Consider the following 21,252-nt stretch of genomic DNA (forward strand, 5'->3'; position numbering starts at 1 on the left):
ATTTTAAAGTAAATCAGAAGTATCTAATTAAAAGTTTATAAAGTAAGTACAGAATGTAGTTGCCTTATACATACAGAAAGGTCTACTGATTTCTGACATAACCATGCAATATGATTGTTTTCCTCTTAGTAACATATTTGAAATAAAATATATGCTGAAGATGTTTTATTAAAAGGCCAAATTCTTTGCTATGTGACATCCTATGGCTCAGGAATTTTAATTCTTTCTTTTGTTGACATATTTCTTTTTGAACTTCAAACACAGTATTTATGATCTGAAAAGGTACATATACTATTTGATTGGCCTTTTGTCAATATTGTTTAGTATTATTTTACTTCCACCTTAGAAGAGTAAGAGGAAAAGTTAAATAGTGATTGATTTATCCAGATTTAATTTTAATATCTTCCATGTTCATCAAGAATGTGCAATATTATAATTTTCTAACTACCATAGAATTTTAACATTTTACCAGCAAAAATCTTTTTATGTGCCTTCTTTTCATATGACATATTTGTCATGCTCACTCTACAGAACATTTGGCATAATGGTACTTCTTAATCAAAATGGATAAATACCCTCTTATTTTAAAAATCTACATACTTAGATATTGAGGTGGAAAGTATGTTTTACACTCAAACTAGAATCCTGTTATTGGATTTGGCTGCCTTTTTCTTATAAAAAGACCTGCTGTATTTAAAATTTTTGCTTTGATAGAGAATAGAAAAAGAGCTCTGTTACAAAAAACAAAGGCTTTTTAAAGGTAGTATTGAAAATAAATAATTGGCTTTTGTTCATTAGAGGCTAAATCTATTTTGTGGTTTGGAAGAGCTAAGAACAGATTGCTTCCCTCAGATTCTTAGCAAAGAAATGTTTTTGTCAATTAATATTCTTTGCTAAGAACAGTTTTTCCAGTGTTGTTTTTCAAATGGAATAATATTATAAATAGGCCTGTCCAAAGGACAATTCTTGGGCTTTTTTCTAAGATCTTAAGGTCTTAGAGCATAATAATTATGGCATGCCAGTTCAGAAGCATGGTAGAAGACAAAAAAATCATGTTTCAAACAGGAAATGTACTGGGAGAAAAAGTTGCCATAGGTAGCCTTTCTTTCAAATTAAATAAAAGGAACATCAACCACAAATTATGCCAGTCTTCCTCTTCTCATCAGGCTTTTGCCCAACATTTACATCCCAGGATGATAGCAGGAAAAGAGCAGGAAGCAAGGAATTGAGTGCCATTGCAAAAGGCCCAGAAACTATAAGAACACAGCATTCCACACACCCAGTGTTGTTCCCCTGCTTCAGCTTTATCCTCTCTTCCAGCCTGTGCTGAAGTCACTGCCACTTTATGAGAGTCAGTAGCAATTATTATGTGCCAGACACTATCCTAAGAGTCTTAGCTCTTTTAACTCATTAAATACTCACAACAATGTTTGAGTAACACCGTTCTCATTTTGCAAAGAAACTGTGGTTCAAGATCATTCAGCTGCTGAGTGGAGAGACCAGATGCAAACCCAGGCAGTCTGGCTCCAATGCCCGCAAAGGTTTCTATTCTACCCTCTCTCCAGTAAAGGGAGATGACTACAGTTAGTGGCTCCTCAACAGGCATGGAAGAAGATCAGTCACTGGTTTTTTTGTTTTTTGGTTTTTTTTTTCCCAGTAAACAGCTGCTCCCTTGTTAAGGTAGGGGTAAGGTCCTAGAGTTAGGGACAGGAAGGCAAGATATAAGTAGGAGTAAAGCAGAAAGGCATATCTCGAACAAACAAACAAAAAAAGAGTCACCTAGGCACAGTGGCTTACACCTGTAATCTCAGCACTTTGGGAGTGCGGGGTGGGAGGATCTCTTGAGACCAGAAGTTTGATCCCAACCTGGGCAATATAGTGAGACCTCATCTCTACAAATAACAATAATGATAACAAAAATGGCCAAGTGTAGTGCCCTGTGCCTGTGGTCCCAGCTACTTAGGAGGCTGAGGTGGCAGGATCACTTGAGCCTGGGAGACCAAGGCTGCAGCCAGCCATGATGGTGCCACTGCACTCCAACCTGGGGACAGAGCAAGTCTGTCTCAAAAAAAAAAAAAAGAAAAGAAAGAAAAAAAGAAAAAGAAAAAAGTGAAGGCAAGAGAAAAGTCTATTCAAACATAGCTTCTGGAAAAATTGAAAACTAACAAGGGGGTGAAAATAGACTTAAGAGCTATAGCAATGTGATAAACATTTTTGGGAAATTTCTTTCAAAATAAAAAAAAAATCAAAATATAGACTGAGACCATGTAGTATTTCATTTTATACACAAATTAACCTAGGCCAGGAAATATTTCTGCCCAACCGAGTCATTTTATAGATGGGTAAACACAGGCCATAAAGATTGAATGCCCTGCCCAAGACTTGAGGAAGCAGGCAGGACAGGCAAGGCTACAAGTCACCCACACCTCCTGACTTTAAGCTCAGTGCTCTTCCACCAACTATATTAAACACAATTTATCAGCTTTTAAAACACAAAAGCCATAGTCAATAGGTTGCAATTCAATTTTAAGAACATAAAAAATTACAGTGTACCCATATCAAAGGTTAAATACACAATACCTCAGGCTATCACCTGCTCAATAGCCAAATAATATTGTAAAGTAGTAGTTAGATAAACTAGTCATTTTTAAATGTGAGGAGGAGAATTATTGGCATAACTGCACTTTTTTTCTTCCAATATTTTATCCATCTAACATTTTCAATATTTACATTATTTTAAACTTGGAAAATTTAGTCACATGCATATACACATATATACAGCAAACATGGTGAAATGACTGAATCTTATTAATTTCTTCTTCTCTATAAGGGAAATCGAAAGGTTGAATAGAAAGGGATTTAAGCTGAGAGTTATTAGGCCAGTATTAATACTGATTTATAATCTCTAAGATTCCTCTAGTCCTAAAATTCTATAATTTTAGAAAGCTCATAATTGAAGAAAACATTGGATTAAAATATTAAATTTAAGTATTTGACTAATGAGATTATGACATACCACCTAAAGAAAATTATTTCTAGTGGTTTCAAAAAAGGGAGAAGAGGCTGGGTGCAGTGGCTCATGCCTGTAATCCCAGCACGTTGAGAGGCTGAGGTAGGAGGATTGCTTGAGCCTAGGAGCTCAAGACCAGCCTGAGCAACATAGGGAGACCTCATCTCTATAAAAATAAACAAAATTTGCCAGGCATGGTGGCACATGCCTGTGGTCCCAGCCACTCAGGAGGGCTGAGGCAAGAGGATCACTTGAGCTGGGGAGGTTTAGACTGCAGGGAGCTGACATCTTGCCACTGCACTGCAGCCTGGGTGACAGAGCAAGACCCTGTCTTGAAAAAAAAAAAAATAAGATTTACAAGAAGTTGATAAAATACTGGTGATTATGTTATCTATGGGATTACAAATTATGTTAGTTGATAAAGAAATTTTTACCAATCTTAACAAATAGAAAGGGGGGGCAAAAAGTTAATGTAAAGTAGAAATAAGTTCTTTCCTGACATAAACTCTTTGATACTAAAGCCCTCTGTGTTTATGCACACTAGCATAGGAACACTAGCATACTTATACAAAAAGTTCAGAAGCTTACATAGTTCACACTTTTTTTTAAGTTTAAACGTTAATAATGTTGTAAGAAATGCAGAAGTACATTAAACCTCATTTTCATAGATGTGGGAAAGAGACAATGGAAAAATAAGTGACTTTTCCAAGGCCAAACAGTAAATCATTAAATGCCTATGATTTTAAAAATCAAGTTTTCAATGGACCATAAAAATGAATTAATTCTGTGTGGGCAGATATTTTTCTTTTATCAAATTCTCTACATTATAGGAATTTCCTTGTCTTTCTTCCTGTTGTGTTTTTGTTATTTATGTCCTACTTTTACATCATTTAGAAATGTCCAAAGAAGGCTACTCCTCTCAATACCACTGGAGATTTCATTGACCTTTCTCAGTTTGAATCACAATAATGATCACTGTCTCTGATAATCAGTGTATCTGAGATTCAAATTCATTGGAGCTAAATAATTTAAGTGATCTTTAAGACAAAGAAAAACGCAAAAGAACAAGATTAAAATATAGTCTTTCAAAGACTTACTTCTAGTAATTGGGGTAGACAGAAGAGAAAAAACTAAAACGACAACAAAATACACAAAAATGGCAGGGAAATAATGAACATTTTATCTAAAGATATTCTACCAAAACTTTGAGGTCTCACTCACACATCTCTCTTACTAACACTTTTGAGGATATATTTCCAAATTTACTTAAATTCTTTAAGTGTAATCGTGTTCTAAATTATGTATATTATAAAGTACAAATATAGAAAATCTATGAGTACAAGAAAAAAGATATATAATGTGGACATATGTAGTATAGACAATTGGAATAAATGTTAGTGAAAGTTATGTGATGGACTGTGCTTCACTACTTGAAAATCTTGGTTTAATGGTTGGTCATAGAAGAATTCAAACTCTAAGGGCAGTTCACCCCCATACTTGGCTTTAACGAATATAGTCATTAAAATAGACACTGGAAAAAATATGGAAGAAATACAAAATAGGCTCTATGTAATCAATTACGATGCTCAAATTTCAATTCCTGGGCTGGGCGCTATGGCTTACACCTATAATCCCAACATTTTGGGAGGCCAAAAGGGGAAGATCACTTGAGGCCAGGGGTTTAAGACCAGCCTGGGCAACATAGTGAGACCCCATCTCTACAAAAAAACCTAAAATGTAAAAATTAGCCAGGCATGGTGGCACACGCCTGTAGTCCCAGATACTCAGGAGGCTGAGGCAGGACTGCTTGACCCCAGGAGTCTGAGGCTGCAGCAAACTATGGTCACACCACAGCACTCTAGCTGTCTGACAGGGCAAGACCTTGTCTCAAAAAAAAAAAAAAAATCAATTCCATCCACCAATTATGCAAAGATTGTAATTTAGTCTTTTTCTCTAGTGAATTTCTGGCTTCTCTGAGGTCAAACAGTTTTCCTCACAAATTTTTTTTTTTTTTTTTTTGATGTTTAATAGCTGGGTTCTGATCCACTGAAATGCCATTATGAATATTTTTAATCATGTTAGAAAATGTTTTCAAATTTATTAAGTCTTCATATAAGCAAGTTCTAAGATGTGCTTATGTCATTATTCAAAATTTTTAAATTTATAATAGCTTTATTGGGGTCTAATTTACATTCCATAAAAATATACCCACTAGAACTGTATTATTTTTAATAAATGTATTGTTGTATAACCATTACCACTATCTACTTTTAGGACATTAACATCACCAGAAAACATTCAGTCACTTGTATTAAATCCTCCCATCCCAGTCTAAGGTAATCACTGATCTGTCTTCTATCTCTATATTTTTTTCCCTTTTTGGGAGTTTCATATAAATGGTATCATACAAATGAGGCCTCTTGTCTGCCTTTTTTTCTCTTGGCATAATATTTTGGAGATTTATCCATACTGTGCCATGTATCAGTAGTTCATTATTTTTAGAGCTGAATAGTATTCAAGTATGCCATGTTTTGTTTTGTCAATCATCAGCTCATAAATATTTAGATTATTTCCAATGTTTTGCTATTATTAACAATATTACTATCGTTCATGTAAAAGTCTCTGTGGACATACATGTTTATTTCTATTGAAGTAGGATTGCTGGGTCATACAGTATAAGTTTACATTTACATATATAACTTTTTTTTTAGACTAGGCCTCTCTACATTGCTTGGACTGGCATGCAGTGGCTATTGATAGGTGCAATCCCACTACTGATCAGCACAAGAGTTTTGACCTGCTGTTTCCCACCTGAGCTGCTTCCCCTCTCCTGAGGCAACCTGGTGGTCCCTTCCTCCCAGGAGTCACCATAGTGATGCATAACGGTACAGACACCTGATCAGCATAATGCACTATCGCCCAGAACTCCTGAACTCCAGGGATCCTCCTGCCTCAGCCACCTGAGTAGCTGGGTCTACATGCATGCAACATTGTGTCTGGCTATGTTTATGTTTTCAAGAAGTTGCTAAATGACTCCAAAAAGTGTGTATACCATTACACATTTAGCAATTTATGAGAGTTGCAGTTTTTTCACATCTTTGTCATCACTGTGTATTGTCAATTTTTGGCTTATATCCATTTTACTGGTAGTGTACTGGTATCATATTGTGGTTATAATTTGCATTTCCCTAATGATTAATAGTTGAACATCTTTTCATGTGCTTATTAATCATTCATATGCCTTTTCGGTGAAATCTCTATTAAAACATTTTATTTTTAATAGAATTGCTTATCTTATTTTTGACATTTAGCATGCTTTATATATTCTAGATACAAGACCTTTATCAGATATTTGACCTAGGAATTTTTTCACAGGCTGCTATTTGTCTTTTCACTTTCTTACTTGTATCTTTTAGAGAGCAAAACTTTTCATTTTTATAAAATGCGATTTATCAATTTCTTCTTTAATGGATCACAATTTTGGTGTTGTATCTAAGAAACCTTTCCAAAAGCAAGGTTGCAGAGATTTTCTACTGTTTTTAGATATAATTTTAGCTCTTACATGTAGGTCTGTGATATATATTAATTTTTTTCTGCATGGTGTGAAGTAAGAAATTAAGTTCAGTATTTTGCATATGAATATGCAATTATTCCAGTAGTATTTCTTTAAAAAAAGCATCCCTTTCACTATTGCTCTGCTTTGTCATCTTTGCTGAAAACCAACTGATTGTAAATATATTAATTTCTGTACCCTCTATTTCATTGATCTAAGTGTCTATCATTATGCCAATATTACATACATTCTATTATTATAGCTTTATAAGTTTTGAAATTGGTATTGTAATAACTCTTAACCTTTTTTTACAAGATTGTTTTTGATATGTATTTCCATTTTATTTTATTTTTTTATTTATTGTTGAGATGGGGTCTCATTCTGTTATCCAGGCTGGAGTTTAGTGGTGTGATCACAGCTCACTGCAGCCTTGACTTTCTGGGCTCCAGCCATCCTCCTACCTCAGGCTCTTGAGGCGCTGGGACCACAGGTGTGAGCCACCATGCCTGGCTTATTTTTGTATTTTTGGTAGAGACGGGTTTTTGCCATGTTACCCAGGCTGGTCTTCAACTCCTGAGCTCAAGCAATCCACCCCCTCAGCCTCCCAAAGTGCTGGGATTACATGCTTGAGCCACTGGACCGGCCTGTATTTCCATTTTAAAATTGACTTCTCAATTCCTATAAAAATGCTTGCTAAGATATTGATAGAGATGACATTTAATCTATAGATCAGAGGTCTTATGCTTGTTTTCTAAAATTTATTCTTAAATATTGTCTTCTTTCTCATGTTATTGTAAGTGGAACTGTTTTTTTTTGTTTGTTTGTTTGTTTTCTTTTTTTTCCGATATGGAGTCTTGCTCTGTTACCCACGCTGGAGTGCAGTGGTACAATCTTGGCTCACTGCAACCTCCGCCTCCCAGGTTCAAGCTATTCTCCAGCCTCAGCCTCTTGAGTAGCTGGGATTACAGGTGCCCGCCACCACACCACACACACACACACAAATAATTTTTGTATTTTTAGTAGAGACAGTGTTTCACCATGTTGGCCAGGCTGCTCTCGAACTTCTGACCTCTTGATCCGTCCACCTCAGCCTCCCAAAGTGCTGGGATTACAGGCGTGAGCCACCGCGCCCAGCTGCAACTGTCTTTTAAAATTCATTTTCAGATTCCTAGTTCCTAGCATATAAAAATATAACTGACTTCTATATATTGATGTTGTATTTTGTGACCTTGTTAAATTCATTTATTAGGTCCTAGTAGGATTTTTTATGTATAAGACCAAGTAATCTGTAAATAAAGATATCTTTAATTTTTCCTTTTCAATCAATATGCCTTTGATGTATTTTTCTTTCCTTGTTACACTAGTTAGAATCTCCAGTAAAATGTTGACTGAAAGAATTGAGAATGGACATCCTTATGTATTCTCCCATTCAAGTACTAATGAGCTCTGTCCCTTCTTGCCCTCCTTGGTTTCTTTTCTTTCTTCTTTTTTTTTTTTTCCGAGACAGAGTCTCGCTCTGTCACCCAGGCTGGAGTGCAGTGGCAGGATCTCAGCTCACTGTAGGCCCCACCTCCCAGGTTCAAGCAATTCTCCCTACCTCAGCCTCTTGAGTAGCTGGCACTATAGGCACCCACCACCATGCCAAGCTAATTTTTGTATTTTTAGTAGAGATGGCATTTTGCCATGTTGGCCAGGCTGGTCTTGAACTCCTGACCTGAGGTGATCTGCCCACCTTGGCCTCCCAAAGTGCTGGGATTATAGACATGAGCCACCATGCCCGGCCCCTCCCTACTTTCTGAGATCAGACATAAGGTATGTTCAAGGTGGCATGGCCATATTCTTTATTCTCAGAAGGAAAGCACGGAGTCTTTCACCATAAACATGTTGTTATCTGTTGGTATTCATAGATGCACTTTATCACACTGACGAAGTTCCCTTCTATGTTAGTATGCTGAGCATTTTACCATGAATCGGTGTTGGATCTTGTCAATTGCTTTTTCTGGCACATAGTGTCATCTTCATCTTTTTTGTGTTTTAAAAATTTACTAAACTACAGAAAAATGTGAAAGTTCCTGACAAGATGATGTATTAGTAGGTACTGTTGTCTTGCTGTGCTGATCCAACCCCAAAGATGTGCAGAAAACAAAAACAACAAACAGTGGCCCAGGGATGTAAAGGGCCAGGCATTATGGCTGAAGGAGAGGGCAGATATTTTTTGAATGATTTATTTTCTCTCCGCTACTGCTCTAATAAGCTTCTTTCTACCTCTATGAAGCAGACAAAAAAGCTCTGAAGTTAGGAGAATAATGAGGTCATATTTTCTGAGGTTTTATTTTAGAAGAACTTCAGATCTAGCGTTTTACAACAGCCCTCTACTGTGGTGATCATTTGATGACCCAGTGTTAGCACTGAGTAAGAGCTGCTTTCCAATTGGAGATGATGGGTGACTTGCCAGGTGCCCTGCATCTGTCTGACAACCTTCTTTTACTTTGAGTTTTGCACAAAGCTGCTGGCTGTATGGGACCTGTCAGTAATTAGCACACTTCCAACACAGGTCCACTTATGGTAAGTGCCACCTTCATTTTGAAGAACAGTTTTGCTACATATAGAATTCTTGATTGACAGGTTTTTTCTTTCAGCATTTTGAATATATCCTTTTACCACCCTCTAGTATCTTTTGTTTCTAATGAGAGGTCAGCTGTTAATTTTACTGTGATTCCCTTGTGTAAAATGAGTTGTTATTTTCTTGCTGCCTCAAAATTTTCTTGTTGTTTTTGTCTTTCAGCAGGCTAAGATGTATCTAGTTGTGCCTCTCTTTATGTTTATTCTACTTGGTGTTTGCTGAGTGTCTTTGATGTGTGCATTAAGATTTTAAACAGATTTGGGAAATTTTAGGACATTGCTTCTTCAAATATTTTTTCTATACCCTTCCATCCCTCCTTTCCTGCTGGGGCTCCCAGCATAAATTGGTATACTTTGATTCTGTCCCACAAGTCCAAGAAGCTTTGTTCATTTTTCTTCAGTCTTTCTTCTATTCTTTAGGTTGGATATTTTCTATTAGTCTGTCTTCAAGTTCACTGATTCCTTGTTCTGCCATCACAAATTTGCTATGGAACCCATACAGCAGATTTTTAAATTGTTATATTTTTCAACTCTAAAATTTTTTGTTTCTTTTTCATAGTTTATATTTCTCTATTTAGAGTCCATATTTGTTGAGTCATTTCATCTTTAAGTTTTAAAACAAACTTATACTAGTTGTTTTGAATTAGTTGTATACTAAATCCAACAAGTGGGGCCACTTAGAGCATCTAATGGCTGATGATTTTCCTGAATTTCAGTCACATTTTCCTGTTTTTATGCAGGTCTCATAATTTTTGCTGATAATTCAGTATTTTAAATAAAATAGTGTAGCAATTTTGGATGACATCTGATTTTCCTCCTGAGAAATTTTTAAATTGCTGGAACTTAAACATCAGAAGCTATTTCTTCTGCATTGTAAAACTACTGATGTCTCTAATAAATTATTTTCCAGCCTGATTCCTAAAATGTATAATAGAAATACAAGTTCCAATAATTTCTTCCCATACCAATGATGTGGCAAAATGATTCTGAAAAAACGATTATATCACTATAATTGAAACCCTGAAAAAACAATTATATCACTAATTTTCTCAAAGTCCTTCTCTTATCTCCAACTTGAAAGGATGAGAACAGAGAACTGAGGAACACAGGGCTTTGATATGGGAGAGTAGGGGGTAGAAACACCACACTAAAAAAAATTATTTTGCCTAACTCAGGTTGGCAGTAATTTGATTCTAGATAGATAATTCATTTTCTATTATTTGCTTATTTTAAAAAAACCTTTAGGGTGTTACTCTTCATAGTTCAACAAGTCATAATACCTGTTTTCTTTCGTTGTAAAATATTTGCATAATTTGTAAATGAAGCCTTGGATGGCAAGGAACAGGGACTCACTAAAGGCAAACAAGGAAAAGAATGGAGTAGGGATGATCACAGGAAACAAAAATCTCACAAAACAAAAAGGAAATGAAGTTTATTTAAGTATGACCTTATGAGGAGAATAGTGTAAGGAAGGAAAAACACTTCCTCTATCCTCCTAGGTTCAATGTCTGAGAATGAAACTGATAAAAGACAGACTGACAAGAGAAAAAACATTTAATTACATATGTACACAAAAGCTTCACAAAGAAATGTGACTCAAGGAGACAATTAGAATTTTTGGCCGATATCGTCTTAACAGAAGTGATAAAGTGTGAAGAGGCTACACAAAGGAAAGGGGGTATGGGGCTTCCTGTGGAGAACAGAGTTGAGGGGGGAAGTTATGGAAAGGTGCTAGGAAACATATAAGTAAGGGTTGTCTATTAAGGTGTGTTATGTGCATAAGTGTCCTCTCCAGTAATAAGAGTCATTTCCAAGTAGATCCTTTCCTGGTAGTAGAGAGGGAGACAACTTTACAAATAGAAAGTAATGGCCTACTTTTAGACAGAAAAGCAGAAGGGAAAGAGTTTTTCTTGCATCTGCTATTTCTCAATTGCTTTCAGCTCAAAATATTCCTTATGCCAAAATGGCACATTTTGGGGTAGGCATATTGTTGTCCCATCAATAGGAACCCAGAAAACATCAGGACCAAGACAGTGCTCTCTCTGGTTCACTTGTCCTCTCAATTTCAAATTCCCTGGGAAATAATCTGATTGGCATAATTACCAGTTAGGGGGCAATGGGTTGGCTACATGGGTCAGGTCTCCACAGGGGCCGATGCCATGCTAGGTGCATTGTTATGAGGTGTGCAGGGCTGCCTCCTTCAAGGGCTGTGGATATACGTACTAGGAAGCATGACTATTACACATACCAGATGTTTGACGCCATTCTGATTTTATGAAGTTGTTAAAATCTCATGACCCCACTGTTTTCCAAGAGACAGAACAACCTAGAAGTTTCATACACCAAAAAAAAGTAACCCTTGTTTAACTTGCTTAGCAAAGCTGAGTTTCAAAACCTCTATTCTGCTCTATCATACTTTATCTGATTTTTCCGCATTGAACAGCTAATCCCAACTTTTCCTGATTCTCTCCCAACATCCTGATTCCAATTTTTTATTATTCAAAGTCAAGTTCTCCCAAGAACTAAACAAAGAACTACTAAATATTGGCTTTTCTTAGTGTGGGAGGTGTTTCAGTAGTTTAAGGCAGTGAGGGACACAGTCATGACCACGATGTGGATCCTATTTGTCAGGGGAAAAGGCTCACACAAAAATAACCACAACATGGGACAGAGTATCAAGGGTCACAATACAGTAAGAAAGAACTCACCCTCTCAAAAATGGGGAGGGCCAGGAAACTTTCAGAAAGTTTTTACAGGTAATTATTAGGCAGAGTCATGGGAGGATTTGCATAATATATTCAGAGGATGAGGATGGGGTGGGGCTCAGCCAATCCTGAAACCACCATAGCCACCTGAGCAGAACTATTATTAAGCCCTAGCAACCCTTCTCAGGACCCGCTTATTCCACCACTCTCTTTCCCTCCTTTGCCACCCACCTCTGTTTTAACATTCCTCTTTAAAAAGAAAACCCCAAAATTATCATATTGGTGTACTTTTTGAAGATTTTATCTTTACCTCCCCCACTCCTCCATAGACATCCAGATATGACAAGAGACTCAGTGTTCCTGCTTCCTCCTATTCCTTGCTGCCTCTGCTATGCTTCTTAGGGAATTTACCACTAATTTTTATGGGATAATACGAAAATAATAAACATTGGAAAGTTACAAAGTTTTCATAATCTTAAAAGTTTCAGGTTGACTTCTTTCTGAGCTGGTAATTGAAAAGTTGTTCGAATTTCTGCTGTTTACTTTTGTTCTTGAGGGTGGAGTCACCAAACCTCTTAATATTCTAACCTTGCCCTGGGCCCCAGTGTCAGCCTGAGCACAGGCCCTCTTCCCACCCCTACTTCCCAGCACTTTTCCCAAGGTGGCCAGGCTAGCAGTTTAAATCATCCTCTTCTCAAGCTGGTCATTTGCATTTCTGTGGATCCTCAGGGTAGGCGACAATGGTTTCATTCCTTTACTGGAAATCTGGAATTGGGCCATTGCAACTTGGAGGCAAAGGACATTTTTGTAGGAGAGAACTTAATTGGCAAAATAAGCTAGGATTTTGAGGAGAAACAGCACAATCTTCAAAATCATTTCTGTTGTATTCAAGGGCCAAAACATTGGCGACAAAGTAGAAACCTCAAGAAATTCCCTTCAGACAGTTTCTTGGTGAAAAGAAAGGCCAGTAGATAGAGATGGTGGTAGGGTAGAAGGAAGGTGGTTTTACCAAAAGCCAGATGTTTGGAAGACTTAGGAAAAATCTTTGGAGGAGAGGGTGTAACACATCATGTAAGAGATAAATTATAATCAATAGAGCAAAATCCTGGTAGAGAGAAGATGGCTCATGTTTAGGAGCATAAGTGGAGTATGAGCTTTGAAGAGAAATGTGGACACCCTTTCTCAGCCATGACTGAAGGAGGTGCAGATGTGTGAAAACTAGGACTGGGTTTTAGGAAAGTTAAGTTGAGGAACCTCATGGTGGATCCTTCAGTAGAGTACGAGGCAAGATCATTTGCAGAAGTGGAGGAAAACCATGTAAAGTGGGGGCTTGAGGAAAGCAAACATAGGACAGGTTTGGAAGTGGCCTGGATAATGTTCTTGGATAAGTTCCAGATAATCATCCTCCTGATGAGGAAAGGAATTGAGAATCAGTGAAGACACAGCCAAGTCTGAATAGCATGAACTTTGAGTGGAATGAAGTGATTCTTTAACACTATATAGCAATCCTTAGTAGCGCAAGAGCAAGTTCAAAAGAAACCTTTCAACTAAATACAAAACTAAAAAAATTAATGTTGAGTGGCAACTTATTTCAGAGGACATTATTCATGGTGGATTTTAGAAACATTTTAATTATGACAAACACAAAATCTACAATATCAAAATAGTCATCAGAGAAAAAACACACACACAAAAAGATTACTGGAGTAATAATAAGCTTTTTTTTCTTCTTTCTATGCTAGCCTAAGGCAAGAGAAAAGGAAAGACCCATTTTTTCTTCCCGTTAGACACATCTTCCATTCATTTGATGTTATTCAAATTTTTTTTAAAAAAGCAAAATCTTTGGTATCTTTTCATTGAACATGTGTCTTATATAACAATTTGTGGTTTACTTTTTCTATTATATAAACAAAAACACATACTAAAAAGCCAGAAGAAGTTAAAAACAGCCTATTTCCATGATGGCCAGCCATGGCACAGCACTTCCTGGCCCCTGAAGATCCCTTCCCAATTCTGAAAATATTTAGGGGGAACATTCACATGTTCACCTCTTTTTTACTACAAATGTGGAGAGGTTTTTTTTTTCCAATCAAGGCACCATATTAACATTTCTTAGGTTACATCTTTGTAATCTTCAAATATAGTAAGATAAAAACCGGTAGCAAAGCGTATCACTCAACTTAAAATTCAGAATACTGAGACATATGCAGCTTGCACACACATTAATCTGTTTCTCTCAACAAAATATTTGTAATTTCCAAAATCCTATCAGCTTTTTCACACAATATGGTCCCTCCAATTTGAGGGGCAGTAACGTAAACATAGTCTCCTTACTAAAAAGATTAGTCTTAAAAAAGTAAAATCACCAAAAGAAAGAATGTAAGAATATCAGTGGCTATAAGCTAGAGCAATATCATGTTTTAAAGCCTTATATGTTCATGAAATCTCACTTTAAGAAGGTGATATCTAAATACAAAATATATTGGCAAAACAATTAGTATTGACAAACTAGCACAAAATGATTTTAAATGAAAGTAGAAGACATTATTAAAGCTGAAGATTTTTGTGTGTACTGATTTCATGCCTCAGGTTATTTCCATATCAAATTTAAAGAGATACTGGAAAATAGAAAACAAAATCCATCAACTGTAATCCATTTCCCTTACTCTTCTGTGAAATCATCAGAAGGCGTGAAGGACCGTTTCTATTTCCTCTATCTTTATCAAGCCAGTAACCTCTCAAGCGAAAGAACATGCACCTGTCAAGCTCATCGTGCAGGATGTACACACAGATGTGTTTAATAAATATCTGCCCACAGGGAGATTAGAGGTTTGCTTTGAGAATCAGGGAACAGGCTAGCTCATGTGTTGACGCTTTGGCATCTATCATACAATCCGCCACCTTGTTTCCCTACCAAAATAACCTCAAAGGAAATCCTCTTTGAGTCTTCTTTGAGAAGTGTTATAAGTTTGAAGACCCAAAACGTTGAGGCAAGATCCACCTCAGGGAAGGGGGAGTGGCTGGGGAGAACAGCGTAAGTAGGATTTAGGTGGCTCAGTGACGTCAGGAGGAAGCAGCGATGGAAGGGATGGGGTGCAGACTCACCTGGAGAAGCAGAAGCTGCACACATGTCAAAGGTCAAAGGGCATAGCCTCAGGGACTCCCCACACGCAGGAAAAGTGAAACGCCCATTCCTGGGCTCTCACCGTCAGGGGTACGTCTAAGGGCTCAGCTGTTCCTACCTTTGATACCAGGGACAAACCCTACCAGGCACAGTTGGGGTTGGCAGTAAGGCAAAGGAAAACCTGCCCCAGATTTCAGAGCCAGCGCTGGGGAATCTCCCTGTCCTCTCCGCCACCCCCTCCCGCGCCCGAGACCTGAGACACCTTCAGCCTCACACCCACCTTCTCCAGGCCCTCTTGCGCTGAACAGCATCGGTCTCTATGGCGACCTGAAACCGCAGCTCCCATTGGCCCGTTCAATATGAGGGCCGGGCCAATGGGGAGGGCCAGCCCTCTCCTTCCCGCCAATGGGGTGGCGGGAGCTGGCCCGGGGACGGCGGCGTGCTGACGTTCCCGGGAGCCCGGGGCTGGCCGGGCGGGAGGGCTGGCGGCCGGGCGGGCGGCGGCGGCGGCCTCTGGGCAGTAGAGGGGGCTCCGGGGCTGAGTCCGCGTCGACGCCGGCCGCGGAGGCGGCACCATGGGCAAGGGGTAGAGGGGCAAGTTGGCCACCGCCGCCGCCGGGGGTGGTGGGAGAGCCGCTCCGGGGGAGGGGGCGGGTGGGGGAGGGAGGGGCGGGCAGCCGCGCGGCCGCGGCACTTTTTTAATTTTTGCGGGTGCCGCAGCGGCGACCCCTCGGCGCCGATGTCCCTGATCCCTGGAGCGACGACGGCCGCAGCCTAAGCTGGAAAGTAAGTGTGTGGGCTCGCGGGAGGGCGCGGAGACTCCTGCCCACGAGACCCTCGGCCCTCGCCCCGAACACGCGCCGGGGCCGGGACCTGCGCACCGGGGGCTGGGGGCCTCCCTCCCGCTGCCCCGTCCCCAGCGCCTGGCGGCCGCCGCGGCTTTCCTGCCCCGCCTCGTGTTCCTGCCCGCACTCGCCTGCTGCTCCCCTCCCCCCGGCAGGCGCACAAGTTTCACCCTCCATTTGCTTTTCCCGGCGATTCCTCTCCCTGGTCTCCCGTACGCGCCGCGCACGACCTCTGCCTACGCTGGGCTGTGTGGATCAGGAGCCCCCAGCCCCGAACTTGAGCGCCGCGCTGAGCCTTGCTGGACGCCCTCGCGGCGGCTTCCCCGCTGCCTGCCGCCCCGCGGCCCCTGCGCCCCCGACACCACAGGACGCCCGCCCTCCTCAGCCCTCGGGGCTGGCTGGCTGTCGTTGCAGCCCCAGATCCTGCACCTTGGCCCCCTCCCCGTCTTCCCACGCCCCTGCTGCCCGCGCGGTCTTGCGTTTGTCCCCGAAGTCCTGCACTCCTTGCCGGTCCTGCCCACCCCCTCTGCCCAGTGCGCCCCTCTCTACTGGCCGCGGATCCTCACGCTCCACCCCTCCCGGCTTCCCAGCCCGGAGCCTCGCCGCTGCCCTCCTGCGCCGCCGCTTCCTCCTCTCCCTGCCAGGAGTTGAAGCGGAGCTGCGGCACCTCCCTGGCGGATCTGGTATCCCCCCCACCGGCTGCTGAGGCTGCCGGCCCTCTCCCCTGGACCGCCACCCGAAGAGCGAGCGGCGGGGCCGGGATTTGGCTGCGTGTTGGCTGAGTGCGACACACCGCGAGCGCGGGCAGTGGAGGCGCCGCGGCGGCCGTGGCCGCTCGGGGCGCAGCGGTAGTCAGGTGTGTGTGTACAGCGGGGGACGCGCGCTGCCGGCTCCTGGGCTGGCGACTGATTGTGCAGGAATGCGAGGAATGCACCAGGGGCAGAGTCCACACAGCCCGCCGCGGCTGCACTAGCGCCTTCCCTCCCCAGCTCTCGCCGCGCAGCCAGAGGTCACCGGAGCATCTTCGGAGCTGGTGAGCCTCATTCCTCTCCTCTTCTCCCATTGCTTCCCTCCATGCGGCAGAGGGGAAGCGCGGTAATTCTTTGGGGCTCCAGCTAGCATTTCGTCTGGGTTTTTGCTTCATTGGTCTTCAGAACCGTGAATTTGGGGCCAATGACTCTGTAGCCAAGGTTATTGATCATTGCACAAGGCTGTTTGCAAGTTTGGTGTGCAAGGTTTGGATAGTACCTGGTTTTTACCAGGGTTTTCTGAAAACCAGCAGGAACAGGGGACCTGAAGGTTCTTAGAGTAATGAGCTTGGGGCCAACATATTTTAGCTCTATCAAAAAAATGCGTGTTAGTGCTTATGGACGGGCATGTACTGCAAGAGAGATCTTGAATGCATCACTTTGGTATCCTAAGAAGTGTAATTTTTTCCCTCGTCATACTGGTCGGTGTTTAGACCTCGTATAATACATAATGAATAGAAACAGAGAAGCACTGTTTGGTCAGCGATGGGACAGATAGAACTGTCTGGTACAGTTAAATTCGGGGCGTGTCAGTTACCATTGAACTGACACGGGGACACCACAATCATGTATATTTCAAGATGTTATTTATTAGTGGAGGTCTCAGTTCTTTGTTACTGAGTTTGACTGAAAAAAAAATGCTGCCCTACAACTTTTAAAGAACGGTAATTATTTACGTGTAAAATCAATGATGGTCAGTATGCATTTTTGGTCAAATTTTGTTTTCCTTAATACGGGAGAGCAAAATTTTGACAGAAAATGGTTCGCGAGAATTGAGCTTAGATTCTTTTTATTTTAAAAGAGAAACTAGAAGAATGCTTGTCTTCTTGAATGCAGTATATTGCTGTGAGAGTATCTTCGTTTTGGTGCCTGTAAAACAGTTATGGAAAATAGCAACATGAAAACGAGAACAACTAATGTCTGAAATAAGTGTTTCCGGATGTTGAAAAGCATCGTATGTGTGTTTTTATTTGACACAATTTGCTTGGAAGGTTGCATTTATGACAAACCTCTATGCACCTGGTTATTTTATGTCAGATTCAGTAAAGTCAGATTCATAATAAGTCAGTTGTCTGACCAATCCGCTTTCTTCCAACACCTACTTTGTGTAGATCAAGGACATCGAAAACTATCAAATAGGAACCTTTAGTTAAGGACTCAACAGAAAGGAAAAAAAATAGAAAAAAAATATTTTGCACTCAGAAAGATTTATCTTTTGGTTGCTACGTTGTTTTTCAGCTGTGTGCATAATCAGTGAATCTTCTAATTTAGAGGTTTAATTTGTGTCCAGTAACACTATGGAGGATATTGGGAGGTGTTTGTAAATGCTAACAGGAAACTTTTATTATGTAACAATATCATATTACAGCAGAGTTTAACCCATGCTTAACCCGTGCTTATTTGACTTGATGTCAAGATGAGGAAGTAAAAGCAAATTTAGTTTCCCTGCCGCATTAGAAATTGAAAACCCTCTTCAGATGTATGGATCACACACACACACACACACACACACACACACACAATTGGCTGTGCAAATAGTTTTGCCTGCTTCAGTTAAAGGTAACCTTTCGATTAGAAATGCTTTCTATTTGTTACAGATATTTGAAGAGAGGAAGTTTTTCAACTAGTGATCCTACACAATTGAAAATAACCGAAATCATATTTTGACCAAAGTACATTCCCTCCCCACCCCCTACTATTATGTAAGGAGAGGGTGCTGCATCTGGCGTCTTATATATTATACTGAAGAGTCTAAGTTGGAGAAGTGAAGTATCCAGTTATTTTAATTTTTACCTATATTGTTTTTGGAGGGAGGTAAGGGAGCAGAGAGTATTGATGGAAAACAAGGGAAGAAGAAACTAGGGGCAGCTAGTATTCAACCAGAAAGTAAAATTACATACTTTATTGCAACAATAACGCATTTATAAGCTGAATAAATCAAATCTAATTTTGTGACTAGTTCTGACATAATATGAATTTAAAGAAACTACTACCAAATTCAGTTTAATAAAAACTTTAGCACTTGTATGACCTTGAGTATTTGGATTAGGTTTAAATCAGAATCGCAGTTTTCTTCCTTTTCTTGTAAATAGGCAAAGTAAATTTAATGTAAAAATTTGAAACTTACTTTAATTTTTAAAGATGCAATTATTGCCAATTTTTGACCTGAGTAATTTCCGTGCTGTTACTCAGGGATCAATTTAAATAATATTCATACCCTGGATGATGCCAACCATCAGGTAAGTCTAGCCTCTTACCTGACTCTTTTGAAGTATTAAGGTATTTCGAGAATGCTCTGTAATCGAATGTGTTTTTTTTCTATTTCAATTGAGCAGTAATTCCCTACCTTGCTTAATTCTAAAATGAACATCATATCTTCATTCTTAAATGGAAGGTAAAATAGAGGTTATTATAGGGTTATTTTAGGGCATAAATGCCTATGGAATTGCACGTCAGTTTGGGAAGTTTGCCTTCACGCCTTCAAGTGTATAGGGAGATAAGTACTCCTTCAATGTGTGAAATGATTCTGTAGTGCCCATCCTGCACTAAAGGGGAAGAAGAATCTGAAACATAACACCAGTGGACTAGGTATGTTTGGAAAATTAAATAACTGTTTCACAGCCAGACAGTACTACAGACAACTGCAAATAGAGAAAAGAAGGAAAACTTTTAAGATACATGGATGTAAGCTTTCTTTCTTACATCAGTGGAAGTGATGATAGCAGTCAGCAGGTCAGTTTGATGCTCAGTGATAAGAAATAACAGGGTTATTTCAGGGTAGGGTAATCAGGCCCTGAGTTGCCAAGAACGTACTTGCTGGTTTCAGTTCAGAAGCTGCACAACATTCAAATATTTCTTACATTGTCACTTTAATAATTCAGTGGAATTATCTTAATTTAGTGTGCTATGTTACCATTACTAAATTGGGGATGTTACATGATGGTGATCTTCAGTTAAACTCAGGAATGTTGCAGACATTTTCTTCATCATTGACCTGTTGTTTTTTCCTTTTCATAATTCAGATTTATTTAATATACCAATAAATGTTGGCTATATCACTGATCATTTTATTATTCAGAGTCTTGATAACATTATAGTTTATTATGACTCATATATAATGATTCATTGCAGCTGAAAAAATGTCGTTAGGGATTGTATTGTGAGATATTATTACTACTAAATATATAAATTAAAATATAGAAGTGTCTGAGTTATTGTAAGTCATGTGATTGCAAAGCATTTTTCCTGAATGGAATAATGCCTGGTGGTTGGGTGGGTGCCAGTCCAGGTAGCTAGATATAGAATGATACAGTCCTCAAAAAATCCCGAACTCACAATGTAGGGTAGGGAGAAAGGGGGCCAGGGGAAGCACCTTTCTTTGACATCCGAGGCATGTTTGACTTCTATAGTTTCCTCTCCACTAAATATAAATTTGGTGAGTTGCAAATATTCAATGGTGTTAGTACTGCTCTTCCTTAATCTGTGCCCCTAAACTGCCCCCACCACCCCGCCACAACACACACACACTATGCCATCACCACATCTGTCAACTTGGCAAGGCAGAGGAAGCTGCTTGTGGTCTGAGGCCATGTGCATAACCTGTAGACATTGGTGTCCTGTATTCCAGGTTGAATTTAAAACAGGTGTGGGATTTGACACAAAAATGATACTGTATATGAAAGTTAGGTAAAATGTGTATTTGAAATGAGGCTATCAGGGTACTATGCAGACTTTTGGGGCCTGGCCGGAAACTTGGAATGCAGTTTTTCATAGAAACCCACAATCGGTTTACAAATAGACTTTTGAAACACTGGCTAGGTGGTATGTGAAGTTTTGTCCCATTGCAAGCTGTGTTTTAATTGCAAGCATGAGGGAGGTAAAAAGTATCCCAAATCAGAAATTAGGAGATCTGCCATTAAACCTTATTACCTTGACAAACCATTTAACATTTGGATGATAGTTTCCTCCTTTTAAAAATACAGTTTGGATTATATTGATCTAAGTTACATTTTAGCTCAAGATTCCTGAAGTTCACAGTGGTTTTAAAAAATTTTTCTTAAGAAAGAAAGAAAAAAAAACTTTTCCAAGCTTGAATATACTGTTCCCTCTTGTACCTCAAATCATGACAGCAAGGAAGTTGCATTTCTCTTTTGAGACTTCGAACCTTCTTCACATTCATTTTTAATTGTTTTGTTTTGTTTTAAAACGATATCATTTTGGGAAATGAGGGTAAGGGATGAAGCACATGTTTTCAAAGTCTTGCTACCTCTACCCTAGTCCAAGATTACATATGGTAGTTTTGGCCAGGGAAAGTGCTTGAGATTTCACCTTTACATTCAGTGAGGCTCATGAAGTGTCATTAAG

General features: G+C 39.8%; 2 protein-coding genes across 60 annotated transcripts in view; one reads left to right on the forward strand and one right to left on the reverse strand.

The window, feature by feature from the left end:
* The window catches only part of CCDC148 (coiled-coil domain containing 148), a 279,411-nt gene extending 263,796 nt beyond the window's left edge, over positions 1 to 15,615 (reverse strand). For 11 of the 24 annotated variants that reach the window (XM_065525536.2, XM_005573236.5, XM_074009186.1 and 8 more), the window contains exon 1: positions 14,996 to 15,311. Coding sequence is in view for 11 of the 24 variants with exons in the window: in XM_005573236.5 (XP_005573293.3) it covers positions 14,996 to 15,020 (25 nt within the window). In the remaining 13 variants the exon portion in view is untranslated. Of the gene's footprint in view, positions 1 to 14,995 lie in introns of all 24 variants that reach the window. The other 13 variants (XR_012421116.1, XR_010579884.2, XM_065525533.2 and 10 more) reach the window with 3 other exon arrangements.
* Positions 15,534 to 21,252, forward strand: part of PKP4 (plakophilin 4) — a 229,419-nt gene continuing 223,700 nt past the window's right edge. For 14 of the 36 annotated variants that reach the window (XM_065525510.1, XM_065525520.2, XM_065525519.1 and 11 more), the window contains exon 1: positions 15,534 to 15,800. The gene's annotated coding sequence lies outside the window, so the exon portion shown is untranslated. Of the gene's footprint in view, positions 15,801 to 16,050; positions 16,893 to 21,252 lie in introns of those variants that run through there. The other 22 variants (XM_074009165.1, XM_074009147.1, XM_074009159.1 and 19 more) reach the window with 4 other exon arrangements.

This window comes from Macaca fascicularis, chromosome 12 (genome assembly GCF_037993035.2).
Source record: "Macaca fascicularis isolate 582-1 chromosome 12, T2T-MFA8v1.1".
NCBI lineage: Eukaryota > Metazoa > Chordata > Mammalia > Primates > Cercopithecidae > Macaca > Macaca fascicularis.